General features: G+C 47.4%; 1 protein-coding gene across 5 annotated transcripts in view; it reads left to right on the plus strand.

The window, feature by feature from the left end:
• Window positions 1–10,087, plus strand: part of LOC145504656 (liprin-alpha-1-like) — a 37,648-nt gene extending 27,561 nt beyond the window's left edge. For 4 of the 5 annotated variants that reach the window (XM_081485843.1, XM_081485826.1, XM_081485834.1 and 1 more), the window contains 5 exons: window positions 246–395; window positions 2,402–2,623; window positions 4,930–5,079; window positions 7,722–7,945; window positions 9,753–10,087. In XM_081485843.1, the coding sequence (XP_081341969.1) occupies window positions 246–395; window positions 2,402–2,623; window positions 4,930–5,079; window positions 7,722–7,945; window positions 9,753–10,071 (1,065 nt within the window). In that variant the 3' untranslated portion in view covers window positions 10,072–10,087. The remainder of the gene's footprint in view (window positions 1–245; window positions 396–2,401; window positions 2,624–4,929; window positions 5,080–7,721; window positions 7,946–9,752) is intronic. The other variant, XM_081485850.1, reaches the window with a different exon arrangement.
• Window positions 10,088–21,822: the final 11,735 nt, after the last annotated feature.

Consider the following 21,822-nt stretch of genomic DNA (forward strand, 5'->3'; position numbering starts at 1 on the left):
CCGAGTGGCCAGACAGAACGTTAATGCAGACATATGGGTGCCAATCGTGGCAAATGTGACATTTTAAGTAGGCACGTTTTTGCTCACGTCCGAGGAAACTGCCGTGTCTAGGACTTTAATTTTGAGGACGCTAACTTTATTTTTGAGTTGAAACTTAGGATTTAGTCCAACTCTTTTACGCGTACGTGTATCGGAGTGTTCCATGATAATGACTTACCTTTTCTACTCTGCAATGCCCGGTGTAGGCCATGGTCCAGAACACGGACGTGGAGGTGCGAATCACTACCCTTGAGAGATGCTACCTTGCCGCCCAGCGCGAAGCCACCTCTGTGCACGACGACCTCAATGATAAACTTGAAAATGAAATCGCAGATAAGGATTCTATGCATCGACAGGTAACGGCTTTTACTGAACTGTGTCTGACTTTTATAGTGGTGAATTCCTGAGGAAGGAAGGTAAACACCTTTTCATGTGACTCCCACGTTGGAATTTAAGTCCCAGTGTCAAGTTCTTATTACCCTAAAATATTGCGTTCAAATTTGTGGATGTTCAGTTCAGTTCAGTTCAGTCGCTCAGTCGTGTCCAACTCTTTGCGACCCCATGATCTGCAGCACGCCAGGCCTCTCTGTCCATCACCAACTCCCAGAGTCTACCCAGACCCATGTCCATCGAGTCAGTGATGCCATCCAACCATGTCATCCTCTGTCGTCCCCTTCTCTTCCTGCCTCCAATCCTACCCAGCGTTAGGGTCTTTTCCAATGAGTCAGCTCTTCGCATGAGGTGGCCAAAGTGTTGGAGTTTCAGCTTCAACATCAGTCCTTCCAATGAACACCCAGGATTGATCCCCTTTAGGATGGACTGTTCGGATCTCCTTGCACTCCAAGGGACTCTCAAGAGTCTTCTCCCACACCACAGTTCAAAGGCATCAGTTCTGTGGCGCTCAGCTTTCTTCACCGTCCGACTCTCACATCCATACATGACCACTGGAAAAACCATAGCCTTGACTAGACGGACTTTTGTTGGCAAAGTAGTGTCTCTGCCTTTAAATATGCCATCTAAGTTGGCCATAACCTTCCTTCCAAGGCGTAAGCGTCTTTCGGTTTCGTGGCTGCAGTCACCATCAGCAGTGATTTTGGAGCCCCCAAACATAAAGTCTGACACTGTTTCCACAGTTTCCCCATCTATTTCCCATGAAGTGATGGGACCTGATGCCATGATCTTAGTTTTCTGAACGTTGAGCTTTAAGCCAACTTTTTCACTCTCCTCTTTCACTTTCATCAAGAGGCTCTTTAGTTCTTTTCCACTTTCTGCCGTAAGGGTGGTATCATCTGCATATCTGAGGTTATTGGTGTTTCTCCCGGCAGTCTCGATTCCAGCTTGTGTTTCTTCCAGCCCAGCGTCTCTCATGATGTACCCTGCGTCTAAGTTAAATAAGCAGGGTGACAAGGACACACAGCCTTGACGTCCTCCTTTTCCTATTTGGAACCAGTCTGTTGTTCCATGTCCAGTTCTAACTGTTGCTTCCTGACCTGCATACAGGTTTCCCAAGGGAGAGGTCAGATGGTCTGGTATTCCCATCTCTTTCAGAATTTTCCACAGTTGATTGTGATCCACACAGTCAAAGGCTTTGTTTGGCCTAGTCCATAAAGCAGAAATTGATGTTTTTCGGGAACTCTCTTGCTTTTTCGATGATCCAGCAGATATTGGCAATTTGATCTCTGGTTCCTCTGCCTTTTCTAAAATCAGCTTGAACATCTGGAAGTTCACGGTTCACCTATCGCTGAAGCCTGGCTTAGAGAATTTTAAGCATTACTTTACTAGCACGTGAGATGAGTGCCATTGTGCGGTAGTTTGAGCATTCTTTGGCATTGCCTTTCTTTGGGATTGGGATGAAAACTGACCATTTCCAGTCCTGTGGCCACCGCTGAGTTTTCCATATTTGCTGGCATATTGAATATAGCACTTTCACAGCATCATCTTTCAGGATTTGAGATAGCTCAACGGGAATTCCATCAGCTCCACTAGCTTTGTTCGTAGTGATGCTTCCTAAAGTCCGGTGGACTTCACGTTTAGCAGATGATTCTGAAAGAGCAGAATAACTGGGGAAAGCTACTAACGGACGGGGTGCTTGATGTAAATCCCGAGCAAGTAAACATGCCAAGCACCAATGGAAAGGCAAGTCCTCGGTCTCGCTCTCTGTCTGGTTCTCGCCTTACCATCCAGTCTGTGCGGGGCTGTTGGGACCTGTCAGCAATGCACCATGTAGATCTGAGTGGCCGTGAGGGTCGTGTGAGCTCCCAGAGTGCAGAAGAAAGTTTTGACCTCACCGATTGCCCGGAAATGCTGTGTTCCCTCCCTCCCAAAACAAGGCTGTCTGTCTAAGGCTTCCTTTCCCCCTTAGAGATCCTCCGACGGCTCCCCAAGCCACGAGGAAGACCTGGCTAAGGTGATCGAGCTCCAGGAGGTCATCGAGAGGCAGTCAGGGGAGCAGAGCCAGTCGAAGGAGTGCCTGGCAAACCTCTCGGCCTACGTGAGAGAGCCGGAGGAGGACCCGGACACGGCCAGGAAGGAGCTCCTCGCGTCCGAGGAAGCGAACAGACAACCACAGCGGGATGTCCGCGAAGTGAGTGACAGCGGACGTGTCTGTTGTCCTGAGGTGGAATGTGGGTCCCTTGTTCTCCGGCTGATCTGAGCTTTGGGATGGCTGCGTGAGTAGGAGCACAGAGCGCTGGCGAGACCGCGACTGGCGGCCTCCCCGCCTCTGCGTCGAGATCTCTGGGGTAGAAGAGGCCTGGTCCAGGCGGTCCATTGGCAGTGGAGCAACACGAGGGCATCCCTAGCGCTGTGCTCACCCTGGGTGTGGACTCCTCATTTCTACAAGTTCTAGGGTGCCCAGTGTGTTCCTCTTTGAAAAATTCATTCATCCATTCATTCATTTATTGGAGTCTAGTTGCTTTCCTTTTTCTTGGAGAAGGCAATGGTACCCCACTCCAGTACTCTTGCCTGGAAAATCCCATGGATGGAGGAGCCTGGTAGGCTACAGTCCATGGGGTCGCTAAGAGTCGGACACAACTGAGCGACTTCACTTTCACTTTTCCCTTTGATACACTGGAGAAGGAAATGGCAACCCACTCCAGTATTCTTGCCTGGAGAATCCCAGGGACAGGGGAGCCTGGTGGGCTACCGTCTGTGGGGTCGCACAGAGTCGGACACGACTGAAGCGACTTAGCAGTTAGCAGTTGCTTTACACTGCTGTGTCAATGTCTGCTGTACAGCAAAGTGAATCCGTCATATATATATATATATATATTTATATTTATATTTATATTTATATTTATATTTATATATATATATATATATATATATATATATATACGTGTGTGTGTGTCTACATATATCCCTCTTTTTAGATTTCCTACCCATTTACTTCACCACAGAGCCCTGAGTAGACTGCCCTGTGCTGTAGAGTAGGTCCTTACTCGTTGTTGACTTTACGCATAGTCTCAGTAGTGTACATACGTCAACCCCAGTCTCCCAGTTCATCCCCCCCACCTGCCTGTCGAATGTATACCTGATGATGCTGAAATTTCCTTCGGGTTCGCTCAGGCGAGTCTGGTGACGTCTGTGGAGCCCGTTCTCTCGGAGAGATGGGAGCCCGCTGTGTGGGCCCTGCTGAGGCAGCTTGCCTGGCCGTCTTCTCTAGTTTTCTGAGGTTCTGCTCCTTGAGGGGATGTGTGACATTGATACCGGCGGTCAGACAGGTCGAGTGGCGTTTGCTCACCCTCAGAGCCTCAGGCCCGTGCTGTGTAACCATGTAGAGTCATGATGTTTCTGGTGGTCGTGTCTGCGGCTGTCATGATTGATGAGAAACTGCCTAACGGTCATTGTGAAAAGAGAAGAGTGCTGAGGGTTCGGGCCTCCTCCTGTGAGCCTCACCTCTCCTTTGTAGGCAGGCAGACAGCGCCCACCCTGCCCCACCCCTCCCCCGTGAGACCGTCTCAGACAGAACCCCTCCGACATGTGCTACAGCAGGTGTCCTTGTTTAGTAGCTTGGTGTGAGTAATTCTCCGTGAGAGCTCAAGGTGAGAACTCAAAACAGAATATTTGCACGCTTGTATAACCTTTTCCCACTACTCTTTGGCAACAGGAGGAGATTAGGTGGCAGAGTTCAATATGTAGAGAATTCTGGGAAAAGCGGCCTTGAGACCTTTCACTTTTAATGTCAGGCCTTTGCCCACATTGGTTACTTAGTAGTCGACTACGGAGGGACCTGCAGTGGATTTTGACCTGGCGGACGGGAGTTGCACCAGCAGCAAGTTCTGGTCCTGGTTTGACCCTTTCATACATGTGGTGTAAGTCTGCTTTAGAAGAATTAGGCTTGAGAAGGCTGCTTCCAGTTGTGTTAAACTTTGACTTCTGTTTCCACTCATTACTATTACTTGAATTCTGAGGAAATTGCATGAGAGTTTTCCGACTTTTACCCGAGGAAACGAGCCTCAGAGGTCCCTGTTGGATCTGTCGAAGGTCCCTCCCTCTTGTGGATCCAGTCCGCCTGTGTGGTGTAGCAGACAGAGGTCGTGACTTCATGCCAGATACCATTCCTCCTGGAATTCATGCAATAACAGGGTAGTTTAGTATACTCTTTGCTGTTTGGGTTGATTATGTTGAAGAGAAGCTTGGGAAACCGAGTGGCCAGACAGAACGTTAATACAGACATATGGGTGCCAATCGTGGCAAATGTGACATTTTAAGTAGGCACGTTTTTGCTCACGTCCGAGGAAACTGCCGTGTCTAGGACTTTAATTTTGAGGACGCTAACTTTATTTTTGAGTTGAAACTTAGGATTTAGTCCAACTTTTTTACGCGTACGTGTATCGGAATGTTCCATGATAATGACTTACCTTTTCTACTCTGCAATGCCCGGTGTAGGCCATGGTCCAGAACACGGACGTGGAGGTGCGAATCACTACCCTTGAGAGATGCTACCTTGCCGCCCAGCGCGAAGCCACCTCTGTGCACGACGACCTCAATGATAAACTTGAAAATGAAATCGCAGATAAGGATTCTATGCATCGACAGGTAACGGCTTTTACTGAACTGTGTCTGACTTTTATAGTGGTGAATTCCTGAGGAAGGAAGGTAAACACCTTTTCATGTGACTCCCACGTTGTAAGGCACCTGCCCCCTCACACTGTGGTCCTGAAATGGTTTTGGAACAAAGCGTTGATAGATCGCTTTATGTCTTCCCATTTTCCTTTTTCTGGCTACGAGTTTCCTTTTAAGGCATGCTTTTTTTTCTTAAAAGAACCAATTTTGATAACTTGTGGCCTACTGTGAGGCCCAGCACAGTACTAATTAGCACCGTTTTGATTGAAATCATCCTGCGAGTAAATGGATACACATACCCATCATTTTATAGTGAGAAGAATTCTCATTGGAAGTTTAAGTACCTTTGTATTTTCGCCTCATTTATGGCATGTATTTTTTCATACATGTCTGTGTTTTGAGCTGCCATGTTCAGTGAGCAGCTAGTTTGGGCCAGACATCGTCAGAACTAGGACTCCAGCAGTGAATTAAAAACCGTGTGCGTTCTTTATCCACTGCCATGTAACAAATCACTGCAAAGCTTAGTGGCTTCCCAGTGAGCAGGTCACAGTCAGTTTCTGTGCTTTGCAGCAGGTGGGCCTGGTTCAGGGCCTCCTGAGGACGCAAACATGGGAAGGCCCCCCAGGGCTGGATGGCAGGCTTTCAGACTCACCTGGCTGGTGGGGACAGGCCCAGGTCCCTGCCGTGTGGACCTCTTCATGGCCTGGCTTTCCTCGGAACACCCTCTGAGAGCGAGAGTGCGGGGTGTATCCCGGGGCCTTTCGCGCCCCGGTCTCGGAAGCCGCACACCTTCAGTTCTGTTTGCGAGAGTGAGCTGCGAAGTCCTGCCTCGCTCAGGGGCTGAGCAGGAGTTGCCCCCTCTGCCTCTTGAAGGGAGGAGGATGGAAGAATTTGTGGATCCATTTTTAAGCCCGCGCAGCCTGTTGACAGTAACGAGCAGGGAAAGGAGACCAGAGTGCCCGAGTTGTCCAAGGAAGGGGGGACGATTGAGTGTGAACAGGGTGGCCAACGAGGTGACACCAGGAGGGTGACCTTGAACAGAGCCCCAGAGGCAGGAAGAGAAGGAGCCACTCGGAGATAGATCAAGGGTCGTGTCAACAAGCTGGGATAACGGAGAGAGAGGGCCACATCAGGGAGGACCCCGGGCTCAGGCCTGAGCAGCTCGAGGCCGGAGCCTGTTTCCTGAAGTGAGGAGGGCACTGGGGTGGGGAGCTAAGAGCCGGCCTCAGCCCTGTTCAAGTGGACGAGCCCGTCAGCAGCTGAGTGTTCCGGCCTGGATCCGGGAGAGGACTCAGGGTCGTGGGCATACAGATGGCATTTAAAGGCACGAGCATGGTAAAGTCACCAGGCATGTGCTGGTGGAGAGAGATGGGGTGCAAGAGTAGAGCCGTGGGGTGCCCCACATTCCAAGGTTGAGAAGGGGCGCGAGGGACTGAGGAATAACCCCAGAGAGGGAGGGGCCTGGAGCCCAGGGAGAGACATGCTGCGGGGGCAAGGAGGGGAGGGGGCTTGATAACATGGGTTCCTTGGCGCCCCCGGGGAACTGCCCTGCGGGGTGGGGCACACCACCTGCTTGCAGAGAGCTGGAGACCGGGTGGGGCAGGGGACAGTAGAGGCCGCTCCCAGGGAGCTTTCAGAGACCTGCAGTGGGTGCTGCAGGGAGCCCTGGAGGAGGAATCTGCTGGTTCCCATTGTGCGATTTTAAGGTGAGAAAAGGGAGAGGATGTGCTGACCGGGCTGATGGGGGTGAACCCATAGGCAGCTGGTTCGCTGGAGCGGAGCAGGAATGATGGCAGGAGGTGCTGGAGCCAGCGAAGGGGGTGGCCCAGCCCTGGGGAGGGATTGTGACGAAGACAGAGGGTGAGGGCACAGGCAACGGGGGACAGGGAGCCGGCAAACCAGCCCCTCAAGGCTGCCCCTTGGTTGCTTTGAGGTCATGTCTGGGAAAAGAAGGCAGGACCTGGGTTGAGAGTGGGGCAGGGGGGAGATTTGCAGAGAGAAGGGTGTGAGGTGTGAGAGTGGAAGAGCAGGATGGGGCCCAGCAGGCACTCTCCCGGGCATCTCTGATGACAGAGCCACCCCTGGGGTGTGAGGGGCCGTCCCCCAGAACAGCCCGAGTGCCTGTGCCCGGAGAGGAGAGCCGCGGGGGGCTGGCCTTCCGGTCCCCTGGCTGCCCCTGCTCGCTCTTGTCTGAGGTGTTCAGACCAGCCTGGAAAACGGAGGGCTGGGAACCTGTGAGGACTGTACTCCTCGGTGAACTAGTACAAGTGATGACGGCTGAGGTGGACCCAGCTGCTGCGGAGCTGAAGGATTTTTTTTTTCTTTTCCTTCCGCCTGGCTGAAGGAAGCATGGATGTATTTTTTTTTAATTTTCGGTTTTTGTCTCTGACTCCATCAGCCCACCCTTATGAAAAACCTCATAGGATTGCCTTCCGTCCACGCTAAGACCTGAATGTCACCAGGCCATCTAGGAACTGGATTCTCCTCCTGCCCGTTTCTTCAGTACTGCTCGCTTAAGAGATGGCAGTGTCTCATAAGCATGGCCCATTTATCCAAAGTCAGGGCTCCCATGTAAAATCGTGGTCACTGACGAGACGTGGTCCTCTCGTGCCCAGGTGCAGACCCCGAAGAAACAGGACTGCGAGCGCGCCAAGGAAGCCAGCGTGCCGGCCAGCGTGGCCCAGGCGTTCGAGAGTGACGTGGACGTGTCTGACGGCGAGGACGACAGGGCCACCCTCTGCAGCTCGGCCGCTCTGCTGTCGCCCAGAGGGCAGGGCGATGCCGAGACTCTGACTGCGATGCTTCAGGAGCAGCTGGACGGCATCAACGAAGAGATCCGGTGGGTGCGCCCGAGCCCAGCTTCCTGGAAACTTGGTTTCTCTGAGGAGCTGTTCTCCTTAGACAAGTCTTGAGTGTTCCCTAGTAAGAAAACTGACTTCAGGTCTGCTTCAAGAATTTTCAGTTCCGAGATGGCCCTTGATTATAGAGCTCAGTCAGCCAGGGCGTTCGGTCCACAGTGTGTTGTCAGCACTCTGTGGGGAGGCGCTGTGGGGTGTTCCCCTCTCAGCTCTGAGCCCCAAGGTGGGTGAGGTGCCAAGGCGGTGTCCCCCTGTGGCCCGTGCACCCTCCGGCACTGAGGGTTCGCCCTCGTGTGTCCTTCGGAGCCGCCCACGTTCTGGTGAAAAGCCACCTAGAACAGAAAAGCTGGGGTTTTGGGGTTGGCAAATTCCCACTCAGATCTGCATTTTCCTTTTAAAGTTAATACAGTGTGAAGATTGGCTTGTTGTAAGTAAGACAGTGGTCCAAGGACATGTGTTTGAGTTTTTCTCATCTCATCAGTATATTGAAGATGTTTTCCTTAGACACCGTCTTGGCAGTTATAACAATTTACAAAACGGGCTAGAATCCAAAGGCCGGCCTCGTGGTGAACAGGGGGCCTTGGGTCTGGGTGCAGCCGGGTGGCTGGGGGCCCCGAGATCTGCCTGGTACCACACCCGCACAGCCATGCCTCCTGTCCCGAGTCCACGTTCAGAGTTGGTCGCAGGCCGGTGACCCTGCACAGGACCTGGCAGAGCCGCTGCTCAGATTGTTCTTGTCACGTCAGCCCAGGCCGAGGTGCCCGTTCCTGTCGGCCGAGCACGGGGGGCCCGGGGGAAAGGCGGGGGTGACGGCCAATCAGCAAACGCAGGTGGTGCCGCCTGCACTTCTGACGCCGTAGACAGACTGCTCTGTGGGCCGGCTTTGAGCACAGACAGCTCAGAAAGATTGTCTTTCCCCGTCCCCGCAGGTAATCTGGAACGGTTATATATTAATATTTTTATTTTTACAGCACGTTGTCAGGTAAAGGTGATTTTTCCTTATGCCACAAGTTAACTTGATGTAAATGGCAAATGCTGTCCATCAACTTGTTATCAACGGTGAAAAACTTCCAGTATGTATAAGCAGAAGTGAAACTGGAGAGGTTACGACCTGTAAGAATCTTGTAGTTAAATTTGAAAATCATTTTATTTGCATAATCGAGTATTTAAACTGCTGTATAAAATCATCCACCACACATTAGGGGAGAAAAGCAGTAACCATGAATTACAGGTTAATGCAGCACATTGACATGAATCCAGAAACTCACACAAAGCTGGTGGAGAACTGCATCAAGTGATGCGTTTGTATGTATAGAACCTTAAAAAAAAAAAATCAACTCAGCACTTCATCTGGTCTGGAGACTTGTGTTTAGAAACTCCAGCTTGTTCGTGAATTGCTGTTTGATTATACAGAGTTCCCGATTCCCAGTGGAAAAGACTTGAGGCACTGCCGTGCATCTCTGCCCTGAGAGCGGGGAAGGTGAAGGTTGTCAACTTCAGGTTATCTCCTCACAGGGAGAGAGGCGCCACCCAGGCCCCGTCAGAATGTTAGAGTAAATCAGTCAAATCAAACGTGAACGATCAGGGGCCACTTTGTAAGACTCAATGATAATTATTCTAAGTTTGAGACTGTTGAAAAGAGGGAAAGTCCTACCTTTTTGCTGAGATGTTAGTTGAGCAACTGTTCCTGGAATTTGCTAATCGTGACACAGAATGCAAGCCCACATTTGTTGTCCAGACACGTTCCTCTGCTGACAAAGGCAGGTGAAGAGTTGTATTCTATTTTAGGTTGATCCAAGAAGAGAAGGAGAACACGGAGCAGCGGGTCGAGGAGATTGAGAGCAGAGTGTGCAGGGGGAGCTTAGGCAACCTTCGTCGTCGTGAATCTGTGAGCTCCCTCAACCTGTGTCCCACCTCCTCGCTTGCCGACTCCTGCCTGCCCAGCAGTGGGCGCTCCAAGCCCCAAAGGAGGCTGCACAGCCCGGAGCAAGAGGTAGACAAGCTGGACATCAAGACTCTGGCCTCCCTGCTGCGTCCCTCCCCCAGCACACTGGTTTTGTGTTTTATTTGTTTCTTTTTTGTTTTTTTCTCTTTTTACCCAGAATAAAATCAGATATACATTTGCTACGCTCAGAGGTGTAAGATTTTTAAAACTGGCTAGTCTTGAATCATTCCGTAATCACACAGCGACAAGTGAGTCTTGATGTTTGGACCGCCGGCTTAGCCACATCATCATGAACTCAGCCAGAGCCTGCCTCTGTAACGTTGGGCCTGGCCTGTGCTGGGCACAGCAGCTGCAGGGAAGTTTTCTGTTCTCAGGGAGCAGACAGCTTCGTGAAAGTAACCATAGGCAGGTCTCATGGTGTGTGAAAACCGTGCAGCACGTTTTCCATTGGGGATGCCTGGCTGCAGGGTGCAGGGCATGCGGTGGGAACAAAACCAAGAAGCTAAACTGGTCTGCTTGCTGCTGGACCTGGCCGCACGCTCAGGCCAGCTCTGCGTGTGAAACCAGGTTAAAAGCCCAGGGCCCCAGGGAAGAAGTTGGGCTTCCTCGCTCTTCCGAGTCTAAAAATGGGATGACGACCTAGGGCTTTTGGTGACAGAGTGTGCGGCTCTAAAGCACATGTTCCAGCTTTCTTGCGTGTTTAGCTTAGGTTTTGTGAGTGCATTGCTGTTTACCCCATGAAATCATGTCTGCAACACTCTGGTTTGTAACTGCACTTGTACTATCACTATTTTTTGTTACCACCCATTTCATTGTAGCTGCATTGTTAGTTAGCATATAATTAAATTATCGGTGAATCATTTTAGCTGCAGATGAAGTGGTAACTAGTCCATTTTGTGGTCTCTTGACACACTGTTTTTATAATTTGCATCACTGGCTAATTAGTTGGTATTTAAAATTCTTTGAAATTTCTCTGTGGTTTCATGCTTGATTTCTTTCCGAGTATTTGTAAAAGAACAGTTCTGTATATTTTTTCCTTGTTGTTGGAGCTCTCTGACGGTGTGTCTGCTTTCATCATTGGTTTTGATTTCCTGTCTCATACTGTTGTCTGCTTAGTCGTCGTCAGTCCAGACCCCAGCCTCCCATCCCCCCACCCGGAGGCTGTAGTTTACCCATCCGTCTCCCCTCCCTCGCCCTCCCACTTGCTCTGGTCATAGCAGTGCTGTGGTCCACAGCGTGTGTCCCTTTTCGTCGGGTTTGTGCTTTGTCGTCATGTCTCATTAAATGATGTTCTTCTCCCACAGCAGGAAGTTTGAATTATTGTATCACTATGCAGTTACAAGCAGAATGTAGATGGATAGTACACTACGTAACATGTGTGATTCATAAATGAGATTATGCTTACATAAAGAAATGATCCTCTAAGTGTAGAATTAATGGACTTTTGACACAATATCCTTTCTGTGTTGGTGCTTGTACTTAAGACTGTAAATCTCATCAGCTTTTGCACGGTTAATGTCTCTACTAGACTCTCTTAAAATGTATCTTCTATGGTTCATAAAATGTAAAGACTCCACCTGCTATTATTCTAGCTTTCATTCTTATATATTTTCACAGGGTACCTGCTTTAATGAATTTATTTTGAGAAGTTTGAAATCAGATTCTACGTAAAGATATTACATTAACGTCCAATAGGTGGTTAGATTTGTTCAGTGTTAAAAAAGGTATTATGGTAACTTCCTCATCTGTTAAATTACTATTTTGAAGTATAACATGTTATTTATTAAGAGAAACTAAGTTATAGGGAAGTTTGGCTGAGAATAGAAAACTCAGGCCCTTTGTTAAGGCCCTTCGTTGTACAGAATGCTGTGCTTTAACAAATCATGATGTTGGAATAGAATTGTATCTTGCTGAGGAATAATGTATAGTGTTTCTCTAGTAAATCCTGAATAGCTTATTTAACTTCTGTGGTCCAAGAAAATGTTCTGTTTCCAGTTACATGTTCTCTAAATCTTCATCTCACTTATATGTTTGCTGTCATTTTTGCTTTACTGTCTTTGCCTATACGGATTCTTGGATTTTTAGCTTCAAAGTCGCAATAAATCTGGTTTCTCTTCATTTCTTTGCATGCATCTACATGCATCTATCAGCCTAGTGATTTAAGGAAGCATCGTCGAAAGGTAAACTATTTAGTAATTTAGCATGCCTTTGTTTCTCGATGAAGTATTAAAGAGTCTTTATCGTTTTACATGAATGAACGCTATGTGGTTATGTACTGGTGAATACTTGACATTTGAATGGAAGTGATGAAACTCACCCACCACTTAAAATATGCTGATGATTTTGTTGCAAATGGGTCATTCCTTGGGGAAATTGTAACAGTTTGCCTTTCTCCCACTTGTTTGCCTTCTAATCATCTCATGCTTATTTATAATGGACGTAGTATTATTTATTATTTTTAAAATTTTATTTACTTATTTATTTTGGCCATGCTGCACAGCTTACGGGATCTTAGTTTCCCAACCAGGGATCAGACTTGTGTCCGGGCAGTGAAAGTGCCTCTGGACCTAACCTCTGGACCACCATGGAATTTCCACTTAGTGGTTTTTTAAAAGAAATGACCGAATCAGAACCATAGATGTTAGAATTGGGGGAAACCAATTTAATGACGGTGGGTAGCAGTGTGCAGGAGACTCTGTGCACCAGGCACCCCGAAGAGTGCTTTCCGAGCCTGTCATCTAATCCCACAGACACCCAGGTGAGGTCCAGGCTGCTGTTATCCCCATTCAGCAGACATGGACACTGAGGCTTAGAGAGGCTGGGCACCATGCCCAGGCTTGCACACCCAGCAGTGCGGTGGGGACTGGTCTGATCAGAGCCTGGACACTTAGCTGTGGTGCCGTCCAGCCCGCTTTCCTCCAGAGGCTCTCGTGTCCATCATGGCATCCCTGATGGAGGGAGCATCAGGAGGGAGCTCGGTGCCTCTCCGCTCGGGTCACTTGGATGAGCCCCTGTTGTTGGAGTCCAGTGCCCCGAGGGCTGGCCTTCCTTGTCCCTCTCTCGCTTCCAGCCTGCTAATCGAGCACTCCTGGGGCTTTCCGCAGGACTCGGGCAGCCGCGCTCCAGTTCAGGCAGCGCAGTGCCCAGGAACCCTTCTGCCGGGCACAGCAGAGCAGCACCGTCACCCTGGGGTTTGTGACCTGGGTGTACGGCTCGCCCGTTTTGTGGCCTGCTTTGCCCTCTTGTTAAGTGAGGACACGGTACTGCCCGTCCTAGTCACGTGGGCACCCGTGGGGCGGGCTCCCATCCTGGGGGAGGGCGGCCAGGCTGGGGACCCAGAGGCCTGCCTTAGGAGGAGGCCCGGGGGAAGGGCCTGGCCGTGGTCCCTGACTTTGAGGCAGGTGTTTTTCTCCATGGAGTCTATAGTCAACCCAGGGGTGTCACTTCCTTGGTCTGTTCTTTGTTGTTTTCTGATTTTTATAAATGCTTCTTTTAACTTGAATTTGAGATTGATCCCTGTTCAGTTCCATGTGGATAATTTCTAGCCTTTTAGCCTTCTGTTGTCTGAGGGTGGTTGTTAGAGATCAGGGGAGGGTGCACAGTTTATCCAACTGCTGTTAAATGAGTTCAGCTGTATTTTGCACTAAGTCACTTTGTTGTCACCAAGCTCCTGTGGGGCTGCAGTGGATCAGTATTCTTTACAGAAATCTCATTAAAAAGGCACAGGTTAGTTGGTTAAAACAGCGCACTCATTGTTTATAAAAATACTTGGCCGTGCATGCTTCCTAAAACCTCCCCTGGCTGAACCACTCGCGCAAAGGTATAAGTGAGACCCGTCTGGACCCTGAAGGGGTTAGCTGTTCCCCACACTGTTGCCACCACTGTTTCCTGTCCTCAGACCCAGGACCAGCGGAAAAGCTGGGAGTCCAGGAGAGATCATCTATTTTTTTTTTTTAATTAGTTTATTTCTTAATTGAAGGATAATTGCTTTACAGAATTTTGTTCTTTTCTGTCAAACCGCAACATGAATCAGCCACAGGTACACATATAGACCCTCCCTTTTGAACCTCCCTCCCATCTCACTTCCCATCCCACCCCTCTAGGTTGATACAAGATTCTCTCTTAGTGAAGACTTCTTTTCAGTTCAGTCGCTCAGTCGTGTCCGAATCTTTGCAACCCCATGAATTGCAGCACGCCAGGCCTCCCTGTCCATCACCAACTCCCGGAGTCCACCCAAACCCATGTCCATCGAGTCGGTGATGCCATCCAGCCATCTCATCCTCTGTCGTCCCCTTCTCCTCTTGCCCCCAATTCTTCCCAACATCAGGGGCTTTTCCAATGAGTCAACTCTTCGCATGAGGTAGCCAAAGTATTGGAGTTTGAGCTTCAACATCAATCCTTCCAATGAACACCCAGGACTGATCTCCTTTGGGATAGACTGGATGGATCTTCTTGCAGTCCAAGGGACTCTCAAGAGTCTTCTCCAACACCACAGTTCAAAAGCATCAATTCTTTGGCACTCAGCTTTCTTCACTGTCCAACTCGCACATCCATACATGACTACTGGAAAAACCATAGCCTGGACTAGACGGACCTTTGTTAGCACAGTAATGTCTCTGCTTTTAAATATGCCATCTAAGTTGGTCATAACTTTCCTTCCAAGGAGTAGGTGTCTTTTAATTTCATGGCTGCAATCACCATCTGCAGTGATTTTGGAGCCCCCAAAAATAAAGTCTGACACTGTTTCCACTCTTTCCTTACCTATTTGCCATGAAGTGATGGGACCAGATGCCATGATCTCAGTTTTCTGACTGATGAGCTTTAAGTCTACTTTTTCACTCTCCTCTTTCACTTTCATCAAGAGACTTTTTAGATCCTCTTCACGTTTCTGCCATAAGGGTGGTGTCATCTGCATATGTGAGGTTATTGATATTTCTCCCGGAAATCTTAATTCCAGCTTGTGCTTCCTCCAGCCCAGCGTTTCTCATGATGTACTCTGCATAGAAGTTAAATAAGCAGGGTGACAACATCCAGCCTTGACGTTCTCCTTTTCCTATTTGGAGCCAGTCTGTTGTTCCATGTCCAGTTCTAACTGTTCCTTCTTGACCTGCATACAGGTTTCTCAAGAGTCAGGTCAGGTGGTCTGGTATTCCCATCTCTTGGTGACTTTTCCACAGTTTATTGTGATCCACACAGTCAAAGGGTTTGGCATAATCAATAAAGCAGAAATAGATGTCTTTTGGAACTCTTCTTGCTTTTTCAGTGGTCCAGTGGCAATTTGATCTCTGGTTCCTCTGCCTTTTCTAAAACCGGCTTGAACATCTGGAAGTTCACGGTTCACCTATCACTGGAGCCTGGCTTAGAGAATTTTGAGCATTTACTAGCGTGTGAGATGAGTGCAGTTGTGCAGTAGTTTGAGCATTCTTTGGCATTGCCTTTGGGATTGGAATGAAAACTGACGTTTTCCGGTCCTGTGGCCACTGCTGAGTTTTCCAAATTTGCTGGCATATTGAGTGCAGCACTTTCACAGCATCATGGGGGTTGGGGGCGGAAGCGTATTATGGGACCTCATCAGGAGGATGTTCAGGAGGCTGGTGTTCCCCCGGGTCCTCCATTTCCCTGTGGACTCTTGAAAGGATGTCACTGAGGGGTCCCTTTCCTGTGACACTTATCAGAGGGTGCCACATGGCATGGATGGTAGACGGTCCTTGACCATCTAGAGGAGGGGTCCCCAGTCTCCAGGCTGTGGTTCAGTACCTCCTGTCATCATCAGTAGTGGGGTTAGATTACAAATAAAGTGCACAGTAAATGGAAAGCTTGAATCATCCTGAAAACACCCCTCATCGCCGGCTGGGGGAAGAATTGTCTTCCACAAAATTGGTCTCTGATGCCAGAAAGGTTGGGAACCGCTGATCAAGATGACCAGCCTGTGTTCCATCTAGAAAACAGTGCTCTGCTGACATGCTGATGGCATTACACTAACTGAAGAGGTCAAAGAAAAGCCCGCTGTGGGCAGAGGTAAGCACTGTTCCTTTCACCGTCAGAGGAAATCGCCAACAGCAGAAGTGGCTTTTGCCCATTGTTGGGGATGAGCCAGTGGGCCTCTGATGCGGTCTGGAAAATGGGCCTGAGACACCCGAAGGGAAAAGAAGCCCAAAGTGGGGGCTGCATCATGAAACTCCTTACTGCATCGCGGGCGGGTGTCCCACTGCAGCAGTTTCAGACTAACCCCAGACAACTCCCAGAGCAACCAGGAACTGCTGGTGCAGGTGAGTCAGCCTGGCTTGGCTGCATAACCAGAGACAGATCTCACCGGAAGCTTCTAGCAAAGTCTCCCAAAGCAACACACATCCACAGGTGATGGTCCCATCTGTGGGTGTCGCATCCTCCCATGTGGGGGGCCTCGATGGCAAGCCCATGGTTTGCCTGGACTCTCCTGCCTGCCGCTCCAGGTCCTTATCTTCACTAAAACCTCACACAAGGATGCTCCACAGAGCATCTGAATCTCATTTTCCATATATTCAACCTCAACTATATTATGGAGAAATAATAAAGCCTACTTCATAGGCTTGTTTACAGGGACAAATTAAAACTATTTAAAGTGTTTAGAACAAAGCTGGCACATTTGGTGCTGAAAAATACTCACTTTTATCACTGAAACAAGGGCATCACTGCCATCATTAATAATCTCCCAAGGCAAACAACAATACATGCCTGGATATGTAAATTCCAGCTTGTCTATTTCTTAAATACTTCACAGTCACACATCAAAATGAAATATTATTTTGCAAAAACTATATTTGCTATTTCAATGGGTAAGACTAGTGTGTGTGCTCAGTCGCTCAGTCGTGTCCGACTCTTTGCAACCCCATGGACTGCAGCCCACCAGGCTCCTTCGTCCATGGGATTTCCCAGGTAAGAATGCTGGAGTGGGTTGCCATTTCCTACACCAGGGGATCTTCCTGACCCAGGAATCCAATCAATGTCTCCTGCACTGCAGGTGGATTCTTGACTGCTTGAGCCACCAGGGAAGGATTTTTATATGATGACATGAACTTTATTTACTGATTTCAAGAAAAGTTAAGTCATGGTTATGGCTCTGCTTTGTTCACATCTGCTCCGTGAGAACTGATGCTCCTTCCTAGGACCGGCTCCAGCCTTCACATGGGAGTCAGACGCATCTTGTGTTTCCATTTCAAAACAAATAAATTCGCCTGCCAATGCAGGAGACGAGGGTTCAGTCCCTGGTCCGGGAAGATCCCGCCTGCCCCAGAACAACTAAGCCCGTGTGCCCCAACTACTGAGCCTGTGCTCCAGAGCCCGGGCTGCAACAAGAGAAGCCCCTGTAAAGCGAAGTCTGCACTCTGCAACGGAGAGGAGCCCCCGCTCTGCACAGCTCGAGAAAAGCCTGTGCAGCAACGAGACCCAGCACAGTCGGATAAATAAAAAACAATTTTTAAAATGGTATTGACAAACCCAAAGGAAAATATCCTCCAGAAACACCTGATACCTCTTTTCAATACACATTGCTTTTAATGTCATATGAGACCCATTTACCATCATAAGTATTTCTCCTTCTTTAATGAGAATGATTCTCTGACTTCTAATCTCTCTGAAATATATGAAAATTACTATTCCAGAAATATGAACTTTGTTTCAAATGAACATATATAACTAATGTACTAGAATCTAACTTTAAAAGTGGTGAAAATAATTTTGTAGTATGTTACTTTTTTCTTGGAGTTTTAACTAAATTTCTTGTAAGGTTTGGAGTCTCTGATTTGAAAAATAATTTAAAACAGGTTATTTTAATTCATGAATTCTGTTGCTACAAAATGGAAAGGGTGAATGCAAATTTCCAATTAGAGGCAGCCTTAAATGGGCTTTTGAATATCAGTCTATGTCCAAAGTGCAGAGATAAAGATAATTTTTAAAATCATATTTTTTCATTTATGCATGACATAGATAGCTATTGTATATTCTATGTGAATTCTCTCAAAAAATTGCTTTAGATTGAAGAGCAATACTCTGTCGATATATGAAATTGACAGTCACATTTAGAGTTGGAGAAATGTGGCTTATACAAGGCAAATCTATTGTTATAATTGATAAGCAACACAATTCAGGAAAGCTAACATTTCCTATTTTGCTTTGGAGAGAGTCTTGAGGTTTTCAAAGATGGAGGTTTCAGGGATTGCTGGCTAGGATGACCAGTGATAACATTTTTGAAGTCTTGGAAAAGAATATTTCTGAAAAGTAAATGAATTTGGGTGACTGGTAACTTTGGTTGTTACACTAACAGGTGACCCGAATATGCCATACAGGGTGAGAGCACGGCCACACGGGGACGTCCAGGGGCCCACCAACATGACCGCCTGCCTTGCCCTCGGTTCCAAATCCTTAGAAAAACCAATTCATTCATTCAAACTATTTTGGGTGCTTTGTATATATCATATATAACTATATATGAGCTTCCCTTGTGGCTCAGATGGTAAAGAGTCTGCTTGCAATGCAGGAGACCCGGGTTTGATCCCTGAGTTGGGAAGATTCCCTGGAGGAGGGCATGGCAATCGAATCCAGCATTCTCACCTGGAGAATCCCCATGGACAGAGGAGCCTGGAGGGCTACAATTCATGTGGTCACAAAGAGTCAGACACGACGGAGCGACTAAGCACAGCACAGCACAAGCTTTATATAGAGGATGGGTAAACAACAAAGTCCTACTGTACAGCAAAGGGAATTACATTGACTATCCTGTGATAAGCCATAATGGAAAAGAATATAAATAAAAGGTATATGTATGTGTGTGTATATATATATGTATATATAGCAATCACTTTTCTGTACAGAAGTAATTAGCACACTATGAATCAACACAGAAAAGTGAAAGTGTTAGTCATTCAGTCGTGGCTGACTCTTTGGGATCCCATGGACTATAGCCTGCCAGACTCCACTGTTCCATGGGATTTTTCAGACGAGAAGACTGGAGTGGGTAGCCATTTCTTTCTCCAGGGGATCTTCCCAACCCAGGGATCGAACCTGGGTATCTTGCATTGCAGGCGGATTCTTTACTGTCTGAATTGTACTCATTATTATACTACTTCAGTTTTAAAAAATCAAATTAAAAAAAAAGAACAGGTTGGCCAGGTTAAGATATTATAAGGAAGCAATGTTCAAGCAGAGGTCTCAATAAGAAGAAAGAGCCACGCTTGCCAAATATGGGCACAGGGGTCCACATAAATGAAGAGCAGGTTTACATGTCACGTTAAGGTTCTGAGCAGGAGCCGAGTTTGCTGTCCACAAGCCCTCAAGGAGACGGCCTTTGGTCTGGAAGGAAAGGCAGGTGAGCAGGCAGAAAGGCTCAGGGCAAGGCCAAGGCCTGAGCACAGCCTGGCGAGACTGGGGCAGAAGATGGGTTTTATCTGAACTGTCTGTCAGTGAAGGATGTTAGAGGGGTGAGAGACAGATCCAACTCTCTCTGGTTCAGCCTGCAGACCGGACACTGCAGAGCAGAGCAGGTCATCAAAGCTGCTCTGTGAGGACGAGGGAGCAGAGGACTAGCTGGCGTGAGAGGAGACGCTGACCCAGGTCAGGACACACCGCAAGGCAGTGTCACAGGACCTTCTGGTGGCTCAGGGTACACAAAGGCTCTGAGGGGTGAGACCCAGATTCCTGGTTTGAGCAGCTGGTTGGGTCGTGGGAGGAATGTGGTGGCTTTGACTCACATGGGAGGGTGGGCTGCATTGAGGTGAATAAAAGTGCCTGGTCCTTCTTGATACATTAAAAAAATTTTTCTTGGCGTCTAGTTGCTTTACAATGTTGTGCTAGTTTTTGCTATACAGCAAAATGAATCAGCTATACGTATACACATACCCCCTCTTTTTTGGATTTCCTCCCCCTTTAGGTCACCATGGGCTTCCCTGGTGGCTCTGACAGTAAAGAATCTGCCTGCAATGCGGGAGACCTGGGTTAAATCCTGTGTCGGGAAGATCCCTGGAGAAGGGAATGGCAACCCACTCGAGTATGCTTGCCTGTAGAATTCCATGTACAGAGGAGCCTGGGGGGCTACAGTCCATGGGGTTGCAAAGAGTCGGACACGATTGCATGACTAACACTCTTACGAGGTCACAGAGCACTGAGTAGAGGTCCCTGAGCTATACAGTACCTTCTCATCAGTTACCTACTTCATACATAGTGTCAATAATACATGTGTGTCAATCCCGTTCTCTCAATTCATCCTCTCTCCCTCTCCTTGGTGTCTATACATTTGTTCATTTGTTCCCTATGTCTGAATGTATATTTCTGCTTTGTAAATAAGATAACCTATATCCATTTTTTCAGATTCCATATATATGCATTAACACATGATATTTGTTTTTCTCTTTGTAGACATTCAAGTGAGGGTGTTGAATAAACATTTTGGAGCTCGGGGCCAATCCAAAAATTGGGACTCCTAAGTTGATAGACGGTTTCAAAGTTCAGGAATTAAATGAGATAAATTAGGACAAGTGTTTACACAGAAACAGAAAAGGACCTAATACGAATCAGGGGACATTTCCAAATAGGGAGGTGGGGAAGAGAAAGCGTTCACAGAGCAGGAGACTGAGACAGTGTGACCTGTGCAGTCAGAGTAAGGCAAAGGACCCCTCACTGCAGTCAGGGAGTCATGCCTAGGATTTAGGAAAACCAGCTTCGTTGGGTTAAGATTAATTACATTCTTGCAGATGTTCACTGCTGTTCAAATTCTGCAAAAGTCTGAATTGTACACTGAATTGTTTTCAAACACTGTATTTAGCTACTAATACATCTAGTATTTCCACAGCGTCTGATTTCTGTTCAATTTTCAAGTACTTTCAAGGGATTTAAAGAGAACCAAGAAAATTAAGCATTGTTATTATATAGGTCTTTGATACCAAGTGACAATTTGAGTAAAAACTTTCCCACTTTTCCTATTTGTAGCATCGTGTTTCCCCAGTTATGTTCGATTTTAACTCTGACAACACGATGTATCTAAGAAAGTAAGAAGAGCAAAATTAATAGTCATTAGGGAGGTTGTGCTTTTCAGTGTTTTTATTAGAAACTGAGATGATGATAATAATGATTGAAGAGAAAATCTTTCTGAACCAAATTTGTCAACTTGTAAACTGGTAAATGTTTCAATGAGACATTCACAATGTTCATATTACTCAGAGCTTCACAGAAGTGAATTATGTTCTTGTAAACAAACAAACAAACAAACAAACTTCTCTTGTTCCTACCACAATACTGATCTGAATATGCTTTGCAAAGCTTACCCTCTTTTAAAACACTGGAATGCTTGCTGGTTTACTATTACTCTCCCATTCCAGCTACCAGCAACATTCACCCACAGGGATTTGAGAAAAATCATTTATTTATCTCATCATAATACAATATATCTGAAAAATGTTTATGTTTTTGACCAATTGTGCACTAATACTCTAAGGAAATCTCTTTAAAGAAAGAAAAGTTTTAATACTTAGAAGATTATGTTCACAGGATTTTTACTAATTACATTTTATGCATAAAGAGAGAACATCCGGGACTTCCCTGGTGGTCCAGTGGTTAAGAATCCACCTGCCAATGCAGGCGACACAGGTTCAATCCCTGGTCTGGAAGGATTCCACATGCTTCAGAGCAACTAAGCCTGGAGCCACAACTACTAAGCCTGTGCTCTAGAGCCCAGGAGCCACAACAAGAGAAGCCAATGAAATGAGAAACTCACACACCACAACTTCAGAATAGACCCTGCTCACCACCATTAGAGAAAAGCCGATGCAGGAACAAAGACCCAGAACAGCCAAACATAAATAAATAGATGTCAGCTTTTAACAGAGAGGGAGAGAGAGAGAATGTCCAGAAATGTTGTCCAAGTAAAATGGCTGTGTAGACTCA

The sequence above is a fragment of the Giraffa tippelskirchi genome, chromosome 1 (assembly GCF_054371585.1).
Source record: "Giraffa tippelskirchi isolate mGirTip1 chromosome 1, T2T-mGirTip1v1.2.pri, whole genome shotgun sequence".
NCBI lineage: Eukaryota > Metazoa > Chordata > Mammalia > Artiodactyla > Giraffidae > Giraffa > Giraffa tippelskirchi.